The following is an 18,066-nucleotide window of genomic DNA, read 5'->3' on the forward strand; positions in this document are numbered from 1 at the left end:
GTTTAAAGCTCATACATTAAAAAAAAAAAATCTTATAACTATTTAAGACTCTTGCTGTGCCATAGGAATTTAGAATAGGTTAACAGTGTTAATGTAGCCTAAGATAGAAACTCAACATTTATCTGAGAAGGGACTATAGTGTGTGTGTAAAGTATTTTCTAAAGTTTTGTCTTTTCTTTCAAAAAAGAAGGTTTGCTCTAGTCTTCTGACCTCAGTGAGACTTATCGGCTAATACCTTTCAATCTTTCTCTTATATCTTTTCTACATTGAAGATTCCCAGAGCAATTTGATAATCATCCTTTGCCTTACACTGTGCTTTTTATTTTGTTATCTCTATATAGCTCAGAAACTTTAACTAGGCCTCTCAGAGGAGTAACCACAGCTTTGTAAGTGGTAATCAATTAAATTAAATTGGCTTCTCAATTCCCCTTGTGAGGTGGGGAGCAGCTCTAGAGGCAAAGAAGGGGAACGCTCCAAGCCGTTGATGACAGCTGTCGTGGTTGAGTGAGCAGCCCAAGTTGAGGGCAAAGAAGGAATTGGGGGCCTCTTCATCTTCCCATTAGCCTTGGGTGATTCTCACGAGCATTTGAAAGATCAGGATTTTCAGAAAGGACACCGAGATTCTTGGATATAAGGCTTCTGAGAACATCTGTCATGCAAAAACACAATGCTTTCAAAGACTCCTGGATCTCACAGTGCACAAACAGTATTTCACTCATCACCAACACCCCCTTCAGAGCCTGTGACAAATACTCCATTTTGCTGGTTGCAAATAGGAAAAGGAGTATGTCAAGGCTGTATATTGTCACCCTGCTTATTTAACTTCTATGCAGAGTACACCATGAGAAACACTGGGCTGGATGAAGCACAAGCTGAAATCAAGATTGCCGGGAGAAATATCAATAACCTCAGATATGCAGATGACACCACCTTTATGGCAGAAAGTGAAGAACTAAAGAGCCTCTTGATGAAAGTGAAAGAGGAGAGTGAAGAAGTTGGCTTAAAGCTCAACATTCAGAAAACTAAGATCATGGCATCCGGTCCCATCACTTCATGGCAAATAGATGGGGAAACAGTGGCTGATTTTGTTTTTTGGGGCTCCAAAATCATTGCAGATGGTGATTGCAGTCATGAAATTAAAAGACGCTTACTCCTTGGAAGGAAAGTTATGACCAACCTAGACGGCATATTAAAAAACAGACATTACTTTGCCAACAAAGGTCCGTCTAGTCAAGGCTGTGGTTTTTCCAATAATCATGTATGGATGTGAGAGTTGGACTAAAAGAAAGCTGAGCGCCAAAGAATGGATGCTTTTGAACTGTGGTGTTGGAGAAGACTCTTGAGAGTCCCTTGGACTGCAAGGAGATCCAACCAGTCCATTCTAAAGGAGATCAGTCCTGGGTGTTCATTGGAGGGACTGATGTTGAAGCTGAAACTCCAATATTTTGGCCACCTGATGTGAAGAGATGATTCATTTGAAAAGATCTTGATGTTGGGAAAGATGAAGGCAGGAGGAGGAGGGGATGACAGAGGATGAGATGGTTAGATGCCATCACCGACTCAATGGACATGAGTTTGGGTGGACTCCGGGAGTTGGTGATGGACAGGAAGGCCTGGTGTGCTGCGGTTCATGGGGTTGCAAAGAGTCGGACACGACTGAGTGACTGAACTGAACTCCATTTTGTAGCAGATTTGCCTGGTTTACATAGAAAGTGAAAGTGAAGTAGCTCAGTCGTGTCCAGTTCTTTGCAACTCCATGGACTGTAGCCTACCAGGCTCCTCCATCCATGGCAGACGCTTTCCCATCTGAGCCACCAGGGAAGCTCTGCAGAAGAAGGAATTACATAGTTTACATCGGATTCATAGGTTTACATAGGATTCATAGGTTTACATAGGATCTATGATCTATTGTAAATCATGTGAATGATTCACATGATTTACAATAGAAAACTGCCCAAGCTATGAATAGACCTAAATGGAGATTGAACTGGAACGTCTAGTAGCTCTCCTATACCCTCTATTAAATTCTGAATGATGCTCCTCCTTGTCTGAAGTATGGCTCCATGCAGCAGCCTCCTCAGAGGACAGACATCAGCACTCCTACTGAAGCGGATGCTCACCCTTAACTGGGAGGATAAGACCCAGCCCTAGAGTGAATGGTGCTTACTTATGCTCTGTGTAGAGCTGGGGAAGCCAGATCAAAGGGGCCTGCATCATGGGCTTCCCTGGTGGCTGGCTCAGTGGTAAAGAATCCGCTTGCCACATGGGTTTGATCCCTGGCCCATGAAGATCCTACGGGCCGCAGAGAAACTAAGTCCACGTGCCACAACCATTGAGCCTGTGCTCTGGAGCCCGGGAGCTGCAGGTACTGAAGCCTGGGCACTCTAGAACCCATGCTCTGCAACAGGAGAAGCCACCACAATGAGAAGCCAGTGCACTGCAACTGGAGCGTAGCCCCCACTCCCTGCAACTAGAGAAAAGCCCACGCAGCAACAAAGACCGAGCACAGCCCAAAAAATAAATAAACAAACAAATATTCTTAAACATCTAACTTAATAAAAAAAAAAAAAAAGCAACACCAAAGGGGCCCACATCAAAATGCAGCATAAGAAATGAGAGGAGGGGCGCTCACTTAGGCCCCTCCTATCCTGCAGCACTGCTTGGACTGACAAGTATTCCAGCCTAAGAGGTCAGGAGTCCACCATGAGGGGGGAAATCCCAGTCATGGATGGAACATGCATATACTGAAGTTCCCACCCAGGAATCTCACTCCACTGAGAGGTCTGGGGCAGCAGGGCCTTTGCGCTCCTGGGGACTCTACCCAGATGAACCCAGGAAGAGCCACAAGGACGCAGCAGGGAACCACAACAGCTCTGTTTCCCATGCCAGGGGGCTGGAAGGGTGCCCAGAACATGGGGGCACCTGAGAAAAACTGCTCTTCTCCTTGCCTCTCAGCGCTGCTGTCCTACTTCCAAAGGACTTCCCCCCGCCCCTCACAGTGTGTGTGTCATGGGTATCACAGTCCAAGACCAAGATAACATTAAAGACTTTATCCCATGACAATTAGAGCTGCTTTTAATGGTTTCTTGAGCCCAGTCCACTCCTCCATGGTTTTGTGGCCCAAAGGCTGAAGGTACTGTAACAGGCCCACAGAGAAACAAATTGGGCAGCTGCATTGGTGGGTTCTGAGCTCTTAGTAATTCAAGGGCTCAATAGACTCAGTGGAGATGAAACAAGTCCTCAGGGTGCTCAGCCAAAGCTGCACTTTGGCCAAACACTTTGAATTCATAGGTGGGCCCCAGTTTCCGAGGGTAAACTATCAGTAGATAGACCCAGAAATGTCTGTGTACAAAACCCAAGTTGTTCTTACTATTGAGCCACTTACTAGATTCATCTCTGAGAGCCTGTTTCTCATCTGTAAAATGAGGTGGAAACAAGTCAATGCATTGGAAGGTTTAGCACATAACTGACTCTGAATCATTATGTGTTCAGTCTTGTTGCCTTGAAGAACTAGAGGGACTTTCTAGCCATGATGGGTATAGAATACACAGGGCTGTTGTCAAAAACTGTCCTCAGACAAATGCTTGGCAGGGGGGGGACTTTTTTTCTTGAACTTGGACTTGGATGATGTCTACACATGACTAGGCCTGCTGTATCTCCCTGCACCCGTGTCCTACTTGCCTTCTGCAGGCTCTGCAGAAGGTCCGGAGGATTGTCTGCCTGTATGAAGATGACACTTTTTACTACAGGCGCCCCCATCAAGTGAGGGGAGAGAAATTCCTACTAGATGGCCAGGATGAAATCATTGCAACATGGAGATTCAAGTGTCAACCTGTGTGTAGAAATGGATTCTGCCATTAATGGGGAGTGTGATTCCTTGAGTTCTAGCTAAGGCATATCTGCTGTCTGGAGTCAGAGGATCCAGAAGCAAAGAAAGTAGGTGGAAGGGAGGAGCTTCCCTGCTTTTCACTTTTTATAATGGGGGTCATAAATGTGGGGGTACAGGCCCCCATAGAAAACTTAGCCACCAGAGTGGGTTCCTGGCTTGACCCAGGAGCAATGTCAAATCACAGAGCTAAGCCTGGATCCTTGGGCAGACAGGCACCTATGCCTGAAAAGTCATTACAGGAAGCCCCAAATGTCAATAAGAAATGATCATTGCTTACTCCAGGTGGAAACTTTCCTCTGCTTACTGGTTGAGAGAAGCTGTAAAAACATCTGACCCCTGCCAGAATGCTACAGGGACTCTCTAGCAGACTTAAAAGATGACAAGAAAAAATTTTAAAAAGAAATTACAGTGTTAGACAATCAATTGTGTCTGATTCTTTGCAACCCCATGAACTCTTCTGTCCATGGAATTCTCCAGGCAAGAATACTGGAGTGACTTGCCATTCCCTTCTCCAGGGGATCTTCTCAACCCAGGGATCAAACCCAGGTCTCCTGCATTATAGGTGGATTCTTTAGTGTCTCAGCCGCCAGGGAATCAGCAAATGTTACTCATTCCAAGAAGCAACAGGCATCTTTCCTCCCCCACCTTTTTCCCTCTGGTGAGAGGCTTCTTGTTGCTGATGAGTCATAGCTAAGCCCCTATTACTGTGTTCCTTCAAGACCATCAGCCATGTCTGATATCACAGGACCCAGATGTAATTTAAAATACAGCCACAGCAGCCTACAAGTTGAACTTTGGTCCAGAAATGACAACCAACGAGTGACACCTACTGATATTCCTGTGAAATGGCTTTGGGGGCAGGGAGGGAAGCCAAGCCAGTTGGACAGTGTGAATTTACTCAGGACCATGAGGAGATGGATGGGGATGCAGTATGGCCAGATCTCCAGCTTATCACCACTGCTCACAATTGTCAAGAATTCAAAAATATCCTCTGGAACTCAATTAACCTTCTTTAGAAGCTGGCCCTAAGTAACTGCCAAATTCCTGGAGTCCCAACTACACGCAAGCTGTGCTATAGAAGTAAATCATGGACTCTCATTTTAGAAAAGCAATTTCTTTCTTTCTTTTTTTTTTTTTTTTGACTGCCCTGGGTCTTAGTTTCGGCATATGGGATCTTTTAGCTGGGGCGCACAGGATCTAGTTCCCTGACCAGGGACTGAACCTGGGCCCTCTACATTGGGAGCGCAGAGCCTTAACCACTGGACCATCAGGGAAGTCCTAAGCAGTTTCTTTTTACTGACATATTTTACCATCTTTGGTTTTTTTTTAATCTACCATCTCTGCAACCTTCTGTATAAACCTCTGTTTTTGCTTATCTCAGGGAAATGCCTTATGAGTATGAGTTCAGTGGCATGAACTGAGATGGTGCTATAAGAGCCTTTGGTTCCTGTCTGTTTGCTGGGTCAGAGGCCCAACAAAGCTTCCCCTGTCTTTGATGAGAAGCTGTGTTCGGCCAAACCTGGCTCTTCTGGGTGTAGGAGCAGAGAATCCCCAGATGATTTTTAAGACCCTGAGTTCAGGGGCCTATCCCTTAGAAGTTCTTTTTGGAAGTCCACCCAGGTGTTTATCCAGCATGTCCAGTGCTGAGTCTCTGCCCCTGAGGAATTTAGAATGTGGTCATAGAGACCTCACACACATAGCTGGAACTACAGTGGACAGTGCAAAATGGCTTATAATAGCCCAGCACTCGATCATATAGAGCCTGGTGCTGTTTTTGTTTGTTGTATGAATCTTTCTAATTGACACTTTCTGTAGAACGTGAGATCCTTAAAGGACTGAACTCGGTCTGAGTCAACAAACACTTGTTGAGCAACTGCTCTCTGCCTAGCACTGTGCTGGACTGTGGGGTATGAATAAGAATAACCAGCACTATAAAGAATCCCACTGTATAGCAGGGAAGATTAATGCACAACTCCTAGGAATTACAATGCAAGAGTCTAGGTACTGGAATGCAGCACAAAGAATAACTAATTGCCTGAGGAAGAGTTCCCTAGAGGCAGGAATATTGACTTCTGTTGAATAGTAAGAAGGCCATTCTGAGCCTCAGTAGAAGGGGACTAGAAAGTAGCATCCCTGGTGAAAAGAACAGAGCTCACAGGTAGAGAGTATGAAAGAGCATGTTGAGTTTGCAGGAGTTTGCTCTGGTTGGAGTTTAGGAGTGTCTGTTATACTGGGGGAGGGGCGGGATATGAGTTAGTTTGGGTACCACTTTCAGAAAGGCTGAGAACATGATGTTGGAGAGACTAGACTTGATGGGTAATAGCCATCGAAAGTTTTTGAGCAGTGATATAGTCGGATGTGGGGCCAAGAAAGATCACTCTGGCCAGCATAAAAGCTGGTTTTGGAATAAGAACTTGAAAGCAGCAAGGCTCTTCATGGGTCCACTGTGAACCAACTTTTACCTAAAACTGTACAGTTAGGAACCAGGAGACCTAAAGATGGAGAAGAGGGAACTGGATGGGTGTCCACTGAGAGGTTCATTCAGCAAACATTTCTGGAGTGCTCCTTGGGGATAAAATAAGATACAACGGTTTTAAAAGGCAATGTCATGATTTCCTGATTTCCAGTTTCATTTTGAAGGTGAAGGGTATGGAAGTATTTGGTACTTAATAGGTACTCAGCTATGTGTGTGAGAGAGAGAAAGAAAGAGAGAGATGGATGAATAGTGCCCTGGGAAGGGTAGAGGTTTAGGCCAACCTCTATTGAATTCCATTTTAGACAGAATGGGTTAAAGATGCTTTCAGAACATCCCCGTGGAGGGCTCTAGTAGGCACCTGAAAATCCAGGTATGTGAACTGGACAATGGTGAATGCTGCAGTTATGTACTTGGGAGTTTTTAACACGTAAGTGATAGTTGAAGTTGTGGACTTCAGTACAATTGCCTGGAACTGTATAAAACATAAAGAAAAAGTAGACAGAGTCCTGGGGACTACTGATAATGAAAGGGCGGGTGACAAAAAGAAGCCAGGCTCGGGGACTAACCGAGAGAAATGTAGGGGAGGAAGCATGCAAAGGCAGCATCTCAGAAACCAGATAAAGACATGGTTAGAAAATAAACATAAGCTTACACATGTAATCGACATTTAATAGTTGATCACCTGGAAATGGAAAAGCATAGCCTATTCCTTTAAGTCTGAAGAAGACTTATGTTTTCCAGAAGTGCACGTCCTTTAATCTCTGAGTATAGATTAGTCTAGCAGAATAACAACAACTGAGCTTACAGTGTAAACAATATCGTTGTTTTGTGGAACTCCTCTCAAGGGATAAATGAATTCTCTTAAATTTCTGTTCATCACTCTAAATTTTACATTCAATTGAATGTTCAATCAGAGTTTAAAATGATTCTGTGACTGTGAATGCTTAGAAAGTTGTGCTTTGGTAAATTGAAAATAATTTTTCTAAAGTAATGGGCTAATTTGAAATCTATGTCCTTTTTCTTGGTTTGATTTTTGGAGCCTAAATTGTGAGGCATATTCCACTGACTGTAACAAAGTGTCCTGCTCCACTGGGGATATGGTGGGGTGCGGGCTTCTAAAACCATTCATTATTGGGGAGAGGCTGGCACTCAATAGGGCAAACAGTGGATGCTTATTGAATGAATGGATGATGTCCTATTGTCCCTCCTAAATATTAATCCACATCTCAAAGGTGTCTGCATTCAATGAAATGAAAAAGAAAACATTTTGAAACTCATAACTGAGTAATTAGAGATTAAAACTACTACTTGCTCTTTCTCTTTCTTGTGGGGACTGTATTGTGCACAGAAAGCTGCCCTCTGAAATCCCATTAGAGCCGCTGACTCTGTAAAAGCTTCTTGGAGAAAATCTTTTATAAATAATAAGCGTTAGAATGTGGCCTTCAAATTCCCAGAGACTTGTATTTTTCAGATTATTCAACGTCTGGATTTAGTTTATTCTTTCAACAAATATTGATTGTCTCTTCTATGCTAGGCACTGAGAAAATATAGTGAATAAAACATTAGAAGATCCCATTTTCCTGGAGTATACATTCTAGCCAGAGGAGAAAGGCAATAACAAATAAGGATGTGATGTGTGTCAGTGGTGATGAGGGCTAAGGATACAGCTAGAGCAGCGAGAGGGGGTGGGGAGGGGTGGGGAGGGTGGCTGTTTTAGGTGCAGTGGGTATGGAAGGACAGGTAAACTGAGACACAAGCTCAGTTGCAGTCCCCTTACAGCTCACCCCAACCAGCAGAGGGCTGGGGTGAGGGCAGAGGTGTGTTTTGTGAATGCAAACATCAACCAACCACAACCCCTTAGTGCTTAAACATTATGATATATAATTTAGATAACAGCTGTCAAAAATCAACTCTTTGATTATAATGGTAAGACAATTTTTGCAGGTGACTTTAAAATAAAACCACTTCCATTATTCAAAAATCCAGAATGACAATCAGCTCTTAGGACTAAAATGACCTGCTAGTGCTCCTTCTTCTTTTTTTTTTTTTTTTATGGAGACTTTTGCTCCCCTGCTGAGACCATGTATTATATCTAGTTTCACATCAAAATGAATTTTTGCTGCTAAGTTTGAAAACCGCCTGAAAATAGCAATTAATACTGGAAAAGCTGACAGAACCTTAAGTGTAGTGGCATGATTGGTGCTGCTATAATTATGTGCCTGAGTGTATACATGTCTATGTAAACACAGTATGAAAACACACTTGATGTCCAGGACAGTGGCTCAGTGCATTTTCTTGCAGCTAAATGAGGGGAAGAGAGAAGGAGAGGAAGTTGGTAGAATCTTTATAGCACCATCAGGTGGTGTAGATGCTCCTAGTCTTTCTTACATCTATATAAACTTGTTTCTGAAATTATTGTCACACTCATTGCCTCATTTGATTCTCACATTTTGGTTGGGGGTGTGGGGAGGCAAGGGAGTTTTTATTCTTCCCATTTAATGGATGAGAAAACTCAGTGAGTCAGCTAGGATAACTTGAGTTTCTCATCTGAAAAATGAGGAGATTGGACTCTTGTCATCTCAAGGCATCTCCTAGTTCAACAGTTCTATGACTTTTTTTCCTGATTTTCCTGAGGTGACACCCCTGTCTAATGGTAGAGATCCCCTTTTAAGTCCAAACCACTTTCTGCCACACATTTCCTCCTTATAGTCTTCAAACCCTTTACAGCATGTTTAATCATCTGTAAAATGTAATGTCTACTGTACAAGGTTGTTGAGAAAATTGTTGAGGGGATTAAAGGGAAGGCTTGTGAAGCACCTAGCAAAGTGGTCGCTTGTATTATTATTGCCATCACTATGACTAACAAGAAGGGAGTGTTGTATAATGGGAAGAGCATTGGCATTGGGAGTCAGGTCAGTTTCTAGTCACTTATTGATGTGTCATCTTGGACAAGGAGCTAACCTTTCTGACCATCCTATAGAGGGGAGCTGAAAATTCCTATCTTGATGGGTCATTTGAAGACTAAAGGAGAGGATGTACATAGAGCACCAGTCCCCGTGTCTGCCATGTCCCCGATGCTCAATAGACAGTTGGCAGGTATGAATGATAACCAACTTTCAAAAGAAACTGGGATATATTTTCATAATTCTCTCAAAACCTGAAGTGGTATTTCATAGAGGTAACGTATAACCTTGAAATTAACAGAAGCATACAGCCATCTTTTAAACAAATGAAAGGAAAAAGAAGATTCTGAAGTTTAGTCATTCTGTGCACATCTCAAAGGGAGAAGAAAAATCCACGTGCAGCCAGTAGTTAGTAAATGTTCATTGTGGGGTTTCAGGTCAGAGGGTCTTCTGAAAACTGGTATATATTTTGATCAAGTCTTCCCACACTCCCCACTACAACAAGCAGATGGGGTTATGCAGTTTACTTAGAAAAGCTTGCTTGCCCTCATTGTACCGCTTTCTTTGAAACGGACCACTTGAATAACTGTGAGGAACTGCTTTGCCATAATGATGGCCCTTATGAGGGATCCAGTAGAGTTGGAAATCAAGAGCCTACAGTTCTGTCTCTGGCAGTATGGTCACGGAAAAGGCTGGTGGCAGAACTGAAATGGACTGTGGTTACTCGTCTCTGTGGAGGATTTCTCGGTACTGAATTTCCAGGGCACAGTAGACTGACATTTACAGGCATCTGTGGCCACATGCTCTGGAGCTGTGCTGCGGATGTGTTGGCAGCTGCTAAGGAGTTGCAAGGTGGGTGGCACTGCCCTGGACCTGTTATTCTAAAATCTAGTTGATGATTTAAACCACTGGACCCAAGAGAGGTATGTATCGTACAAAAAACCAATGTTGAGTCCGATATTATTTATTACATGCATTGTTTGAAGGTGATAAAATATAGCACTGGACATTTAAATATGACATTTTTCTCTTATTTGATGTATGTCTATCCTGGAAATTACTCTCACTGTGTCTGCCCATCCTGTGTGGATATCTCAAGACATTCCACAATTTTGAGTTTTCTACCTGAGAGCCGTACACTAAATGCTTTGACCAATGTCTGTTATGTTTGGTTGCCTTCCAGTTTTATAATGTGTGAATTTCCTTTTTAATATTCTAGGGGAAAGCAATGGTATTCGCCCCACGCCGAGGGAATACTTTAAACCAGTTTTGCATTCTAGCTGAAAAAGCTGGTTTCTCTATCCAAAGACATGAAAATTATGATGAACACATTTCAAACTTCCACTCCAAGGTTAGTTTTCTGCTTGTGTTAGATAACACTTTAATCCGCATTGCATTTTGAAGAGATCATGGTCTTTTTGGCAGGTAACCTAAATATTTGATTAAAGGACTCCTTAGGTGTGCTGCTTCTGAACAGCTATTTGTATCTGGTTATTTTGTGTGGCAAAGCCATCTTTTATCTTTGCATGTCTAGAAGGATTTTACAGAAACCATTCCTGTTTACTCCTTTCTCTGAAACTAACTAATCTCTTCATTCATAATGGACTGATTTGTAGGATGCAGGGGAGGTGGCATAGAATGAATGATAAACAAGCATTTATATTTTAATGAAAAACCTTCAGGTTTTAAGTAGGTTAAATGCTTAGCTGCAACTGAAATAAATAGAAGGTGAATGTCTAATTGTATCATGTTAGACTGTAAATCTTTATCTCCACTTGCTTTATGGCTGGGTCAGTTGGCAGTTTGAGACTGTTAAATCTCACAGAATTTCACAGTTGTGGGGTTATATGTCAGATCGAGGCGCTACAAGATTTAGGTCAAAAGCACTTATCTGAGAGTGATTTCTAAGCTTGCTTACATAAAGCAATGTTATCAGCCTTTTTTATTATTTATAGGTATAGAGCAATATAGGACACTGAGAGGCCAGCGTTCCACTGAAAACTTTTTAGGAATCTCACATTTACTAATACATATCACAGTTACTCGTATAATATGGATTTCTTCTGTAATTTTGTACCTTACAGAAATCTCCCTTCTCTGAGCTAGTCTGACCTTGGCAACAGACTTTGACTTGTCAATTTTGCAAGTCATGACTGCAGAAAAGTAAAGGCCTGACCTTATTTTTCTCCTGGGAAAATGTGTATAGCATTCTTTATTACCCAGGACTATGATATAATGTAGAAGTGTGCTGACTTTTGAAAAATTATATGCAAAGTAAATCTGATCTTCTAAGCAGTAGAAAGGAAATCCTCACTTTCTGGAAATGGGTTCATTTCTTAGGGTCTCTGGGGCTCCATTTAAGCTCCTGGGGGTGGGGGAATATTGGTTTGTGAACTGAAAGGGTTAAATCACTTCCTCTCACTGATGGAATCAGGCCCTCTGCTTACAATCAGAAAATAAAAACTAAGTGGCATGTTATGCAAATTTTACCTACCTCTAGAAATGATGTTCTCCTTTTTTCAACTCCTCTCCAGAACAAAAGGAATGACTTTGAAGGCTTTACCTGGTCCAGGAAGGGTCTCTCCTGGCCCCCTGGGCTCTTCTACCCAAAGGGATAAAAATGGCCTTTTCTCCAGGGTGGGGCTAGAGCTACAGGGCCCAGCTGACAGCTGCTTGACATCCTGTCATTCACTTTCCCCCCTAACCAAAGGACAAATGCTGTTAGTTTCTCAGTCATAGCTCAGGAGAGCAAATGCCCCAGGTTTCTCCAACAGCAGAAAATTTCATTATACCTAACACACTCTGTCACTTCTCTGCAAAATCTGAAGTGTGTTAGAACATGCCAGGCATCCAGGTCCTCGGTGGCCACCTCTCCTTTGTCTAGAGCTTTAGATTGTCAGCACCTAGTGGGCAGCAACCTCCTCTTTTTATTTCCAATGTTAGTACCCTGCTAAGCATGGCCTGTTTATCCACAGGGTCACAAAGAGTCGGACTCGACTGAGCAACTGAACAACAACAAAACATGCCTCTTAGATTTATACTGTGCACCCCCAGTTCAGTTCAGTCCCTCAGTCGTGTCCGACCCTTTGCGACCCCATGCACTGCAGCACCTAGGCTTCCCTGTCCATCACCAACTCCCAGAGCTTGCTCAAACTCATGTCCACTGACTCAGTGATGCCATCCAACCATCTCATCCTCTGCCGACCCCTTCTCCTTCTGCCTTCAATCTTTCCCAGCATCAGGGTCTTTTCTAATGAGTCGGCATTTTGCATCAGGTGGCCAAAGTACCCCCCAGTACCCTATAAATAATCATGGTCTGATTAATTGGCCCCACAAAAATACATTTCCATGAATAAGTGACCTTAGTGTTTATTTCATCATAATTGCTTCAAAGTTCAGTTCCCTACCTTGCTGACACTGGACTAAGCAATAGTCGCCCTCCTCTTTTGGTTCTTGTGACAGGTGAGAGCTGCATTTGGCTCTCAGGAAGTAGAACCCTAGGGGAATACTCTACAGGCTTGGGGTGCTGTACCTAGATGGTATAAACGTGCGCCCATGATGTATATTTTTCATGATGAGAGCAATTTCAGCTGGCTTGCAGTCCCCCTGCGTCTAGCCAAAGAATGCCTCTTATTCCTTCTGTACCAGAAGCATAAAATGCCCAGCTTTTTAGCTCCAGCAGTGGGTTTAACCGTGTGCTGACTGGACGGAGAGAGGCCTCCAAGGACCCAACTCCCGCTCGCTTTCCAAAAGGAAGGTGCCCGGAGAGGATCTCGCCCAGAGGCCAGATACAAAGCCGCGGACCCGGCTGCAGAGAGTGGGGAGCGTCCCTGCTCCTTGCCGAGCCCTAGTGCTCATCAACGGGGCGCGGGAACGGAGGCCGAAGGCAGCCCCCGGGTCTCCTCCGGCCCCTGCACGCCCCCCGCGCGCCCCGGGCTCCGGGGATGCGTAGGGGCCGGCGCGGCCGCCGCGATCCTCCGCCCCAGCCGCTTTTGTTTGCCACGTGCTAATAGCCGGGGCTTAAAAGTTTTCCATCTTGAGCGGCAATCAGCTTTCTTCCTCTCCATCCCTGGCCAAACCCCATGGTCCCAGGGACGAGCCGACTCCCAAACGGAGGAGCAGCGTTTTCCTTCAGGCTGCGTGTTATCCTCTTAGCCCTACTGTGTTGGAATAGAGCGTAACCAGCTGGAGGACTGTAAGACGCCTGATAATGCCGCTCTTTTCCGCTGTCCCGTCTTAATCTTGTTACACAAATGGTTGTGAAGAGATTCATGAATTTTAATTTTGCCCTCTGCATTAGTGCCTCACGTCACTCATACACAGCTGCCTTCTATGCCGAGTTTTTCAGCCCTCCTCTTACGACAGGGGAAAAAATTAGTTACAATCTTGGCAGTAGTGCAAGGTTAAAAAAAAAAAAAAAGAATCTACAGATTTAGGCAACCACCCATGAAGCTGATTAACAGTCATGATCAGGAGGAACAGCTTTGCCTCTTAAACTTTTCACCTTCCATTGTTAACTGTGAAATTTTATTTCCGTTAAAAAGCAAGCCTGTAATCAAAACGGTGCCATTCTACACTTTCTGCCAGTGCTTTTGTTAAATTGTGCCCACACCGCTCAGTCACCATACTCAGGAGCCAGGCAGCCGAAGGTGTAGTGTGTTTTTAAAATATTGCCTCTCTGTTCGTCCAGGCATTAGGGAGAAAAAACAACACTCTTCCCTCTCCCACCTCACCTCGTCGTCTCCTCCAGGCTAGGGATCAAATGCATTGCCCCCGTGGTGGGGCTCAAAATGTTTAGGATGTTAAGACAGCCAATTGTTTAGCAAGCTAGAGACTTGACTTAGAGATTACAGCTGGCTTGAAATAAGTTGATAAAAATATTCTCCATTATGCAAATATCCTTTGAAATATAATTCTACATGTCATGGTTTTCTTTTCCTTTTTTTTTCTCCCCAAACTTTAGCAAAACCAGCCCGTGTGTTTATTTTCTGTATTTTTGTGTTTAGCCAGGAAAATAGGCTTGAGCTCGGCTGTGAAGTCAGTACATTGTGTTAAAAGCACGGCCATATTGCACTTCTGCTTATCTATTCAAAATGCCACTTTACAAGTGGCTGGTGCTTATAATCTGTGTGGTGTGCTGTTGATAATTGTGGATACTGTAAAGGGTAAACAGTCTGAACTTCACTCCCGCTGCTGCTGTTCTCGCCGTGGTGAGGCTGAACGTGTTACATCCAATTATGAAGTAAAGCGTAATGTCACTAATAGCAGCTATATAATTTAGTTCAGTCCTCAAAGACCCTGTTTTAACCTATGAAATTGAAAAATTGTTTTATTCACAATTTGCTTTTTGTTCATTTTTTCTCCAGGTGTTTTATTTCTTGAAATTATAATTGTTCATTGGGCAAAGAAGTACAGCCTGGATACACGGAATTATTCTTAAACCATATAACGTTCCCCCATTGAAGCCAGTATTTCCTAACAGCTTTGTGTGTGTTCAAGTGCACTCACGTAACAGGCTGGATTCGGAAATGATCTGGGGTGTAGGGCTGCCTTTGAGGGTTTTCAGCTCTTTTCTGTCGTCGTCGTGGTGTGAAGGGCTCACAGTCCACAGGGCTGGCCCCTGGCCCCTTCTAGCAAGGAAGCCCCCGCTTTGGCCTCCAGAGGTCAGCATAGAATCCAAGTTAAAAGTGATTTCTAACCCATATTTACCAAAGAATTATTTATCCCACATATTACCTCAGGGACTTTATAAAGAGCTCATTTGAGTCTCTGTATATTAGTGCATTGTGAGTGAGTAGGTCAGCTGACTCACGCTGAGTAATCAACTTTCCCTTATCCCCAATCCCAGAGGAAGAATTTAGCTAGCTTGGCCCCCTCTTCCCTGTGTAAAATATTTCAGTGAGCTCCTTCTATCACTAGGGCAACTGGCAACAAAGGTATTTACGGTTGGTAGGTCCCGGTTATAGTGGTTTTGTTTTGGGAAGTTTGGGGAGCCATTTTGGGGGCATTTTTTAAAATTAAAGAGTGATGTATGTTTAGGATTAACACTATCATGACTTTGGTGGCAACAAAAATCCATGAGGATCTCTCTAAATAGACAACTAACCATCTATAAGAAGAGCAAATGCCATCAAAGAAAACAGAATGAAGTGACTTCAGCAATTGTACCACCATCAGTTCTTGGGCAAATGGACTAAAAAGTAGAGACCAGGCTGGCTTTATGTTCCCCAGTGAAAAAGGAAAAACAGGATCATTTCTGTTGTCCTTAATAGTAAGGCACGTCACAGTTTGGAAATATGATTTAGATGAAACATGCCCTTTAGAAAGATTCCAGTTAATGTGTCACAGACCTGTGAATGCAGGAAAGTGTCGTGCTGGAGCCATTCACTTAGATTCAGGAGAGGGCAAGGTGGGATGTTTGTCTGATTTGAAACAATAAAGGAATTGGTTCCATGTAAAATGAAAAGAAATACTTATTTCCAGTCCTTATAAATTCAAAAATAAATTCATAGTTAGCTCCAAAACACCAGCTTCAAAAATAGCAATTACGTATTATTTGCTAGGATAAATATAAATACGACTCTCAAAATTATTCTAGCTGAATGAGGGGAAAATGTACTTTAGATCTGAGAACTCTGATTGGACTTTTGAATCTATCAAGGGAAGGCCCTCAGAACTTTACCTGAGTGTAGTATTCAAAGCTTGCTGCTCTAATTGTTGGAATATGTTTTCCTCCTTGGAGACAACAAATTTTGAATTACTTGTCATTAATATTAAAAGCTCGAGGAAGCGGCTGGAAAGCCTTTGAAATGTCTTCGGCCCCACCAGCTTGTCGCTTGTGCTCAGGTGTGCCCCAGGCTCCGAATGATCTGAACTGCCTGCCAGCCTGATTCCTGGGGCACTGGCAGGGGGCAGACAGCGGGCAGGAGCAGAAACTTCTAGGCCGAATGGCTGATCCGGTGAAGCTGAGCAAGTCCCCAGCTGTCCCTGTTCTGAGGTATCTCAGAGCCCACAGAGGTTACAAATGCAGCCTGGCTATTTACAAACAACACACACACACACACACACACACACACACACACACCCTACCCCTACCAAAATAATAATAATAATAATAATTTCTAACTCAACCCATAGTGTTGTCTTGTCACTGCCACTGAGGACCGCTTTGAGTTGCTTTTTTTGTGGTTTATTTTTCCGGAACAGTGTTTTTAGACAAGAAGTCTTCCTTTTACTCAACATTACAATTGACTAGTGAAAATTCTTCTTTACGTTTTTTTCTCTATTATTGTTTTCAGTTGAAAAAGGAAAACCAGGATGTATATGAAGAAAATCTTCATTTCCCGCTTCTGCTTATTTTAACCAAAGATGGATAGAAGCTTAAACAGCTCGAAAGATGAAGACAACATCAAGTGCACAGGCAATACTTTCACAAAAACAGAAATCTGTAGTGGGTATAATATGCAGCAAGCTGTTGGCTCCCTGAGATTTTTAAACCCCCAGGACGTGGGCCCCTGCCACCTCTGAGACATTCCATGTGTGGGTTATGGGGTCCACCTGTCCTCACCCACGTGACTCTCCAGCCATCCTAGACTCCTCTTTTTTGCCTCCCCTGTTGCTCTTTCTGCACCAAACCTTTGTCTTTAAATATGTATAAGCAGCCTATGTGAGCTTTGAATGGGACTTGTAAGCCACCCAACTATTTTTCCCTCTCAGATTGAAAGAGAATTTCTTTTGGTGATTCATATCCCATCCCACCCCACTCCCTTTAGAAAATATCCTGGTCTTTGTTGTATTTTTAGTGATGGTCGTTTTTCATCTGTCAAACCAGCAAACATGATGGTTCTTTCCTGGTTAAAAAAATAAATAAAACAAATCTTTCAGATCACCCTCAAATTAATTGTATTAAATCTGCCATCTTTCTCTCTGCCCCCCACTCTTTTTAATGGCTGTATCTCTCACCCATTCTCTTTTTCCTTTTAAACAGGATGTTTTTTTTCCCTATAGATGTATAAGAAATGACTACATCAGCCCAAAGCCTCATAAACTGACCGTTTGTCCTCTGGACACAATAGCGTGGCCAGCCCTCTGCTCCTCCTCTCCAATTATGTGTGATTAGTCTCAATGTGTTGTGTCAAGAAGGAGGAGTGTGCTGAGTGCTTATTATCTGTTTAGGTACAAGAAGAGCACATTTAGGCTCTGACTATGAATGAAAAGTGAGCCTTTATCAGGGCTCAAATCTACTGCTGTTCTCAGGCCTCTTTCAAAACAGGTCCTTCCCCGGGAAATTTTTGAATAAATGGTTGCTAAAACAAGGTGGCAACCAGGGCGAGCTTTTAAAAACTCAATCACACAATTATCTGATTGAAAGTAAGTATATATAGTTCTATGCGGTGATGCAAGTGTATGGTAAACATTTAGTAGATGCTACCTAGGATTAAGAGAGAATGACTTTTCTGCAGGGAACCCAAGCTTCTCCTTGCCTGGTGCATCCCCACGATGCTCTAATGCCTTTTGTGGAAATTCAGATGTTTATCTGTAAGGAATCATCTGTACCCACTTTGACAGTAATGTCAGAAGTAGGCTAGCCATATAGGGATACTCCTATCTTTAGTAGAGCCAAAGCATGTATTTAGCATGGTACAATTAAAGTGAGAGGTGAGACAAGGTGTGGGGGGTGGTGGGGAGCGAGTCCTTTTGCATGTTAAACAAACTTAGCTGTCATAAAAACAGCGACTCTCAAATGTCTTCTCTGCTCACTTCTATCATCAAACAAATTTTTCACCATCAGTTTGCAT

General features: G+C 43.1%; 1 protein-coding gene across 4 annotated transcripts in view; it reads left to right on the plus strand.

Annotated features, from left to right (window-relative positions):
• The window catches only part of CAMKMT (calmodulin-lysine N-methyltransferase), a 405,234-nt gene extending 388,070 nt beyond the window's left edge, over positions 1-17,164 (plus strand). For all 4 annotated transcript variants that reach the window (XM_070477626.1, XM_070477642.1, XM_070477618.1 and 1 more), the window contains 2 exons: positions 10,488-10,619; positions 16,567-17,164. In XM_070477626.1, the coding sequence (XP_070333727.1) occupies positions 10,488-10,619; positions 16,567-16,644 (210 nt within the window). In that variant the 3' untranslated portion in view covers positions 16,645-17,164. The remainder of the gene's footprint in view (positions 1-10,487; positions 10,620-16,566) is intronic.
• Positions 17,165-18,066: the final 902 nt, after the last annotated feature.

Source organism: Odocoileus virginianus, chromosome 2 (assembly GCF_023699985.2).
Source record: "Odocoileus virginianus isolate 20LAN1187 ecotype Illinois chromosome 2, Ovbor_1.2, whole genome shotgun sequence".
In the NCBI taxonomy this organism is placed as follows: domain Eukaryota; kingdom Metazoa; phylum Chordata; class Mammalia; order Artiodactyla; family Cervidae; genus Odocoileus; species Odocoileus virginianus.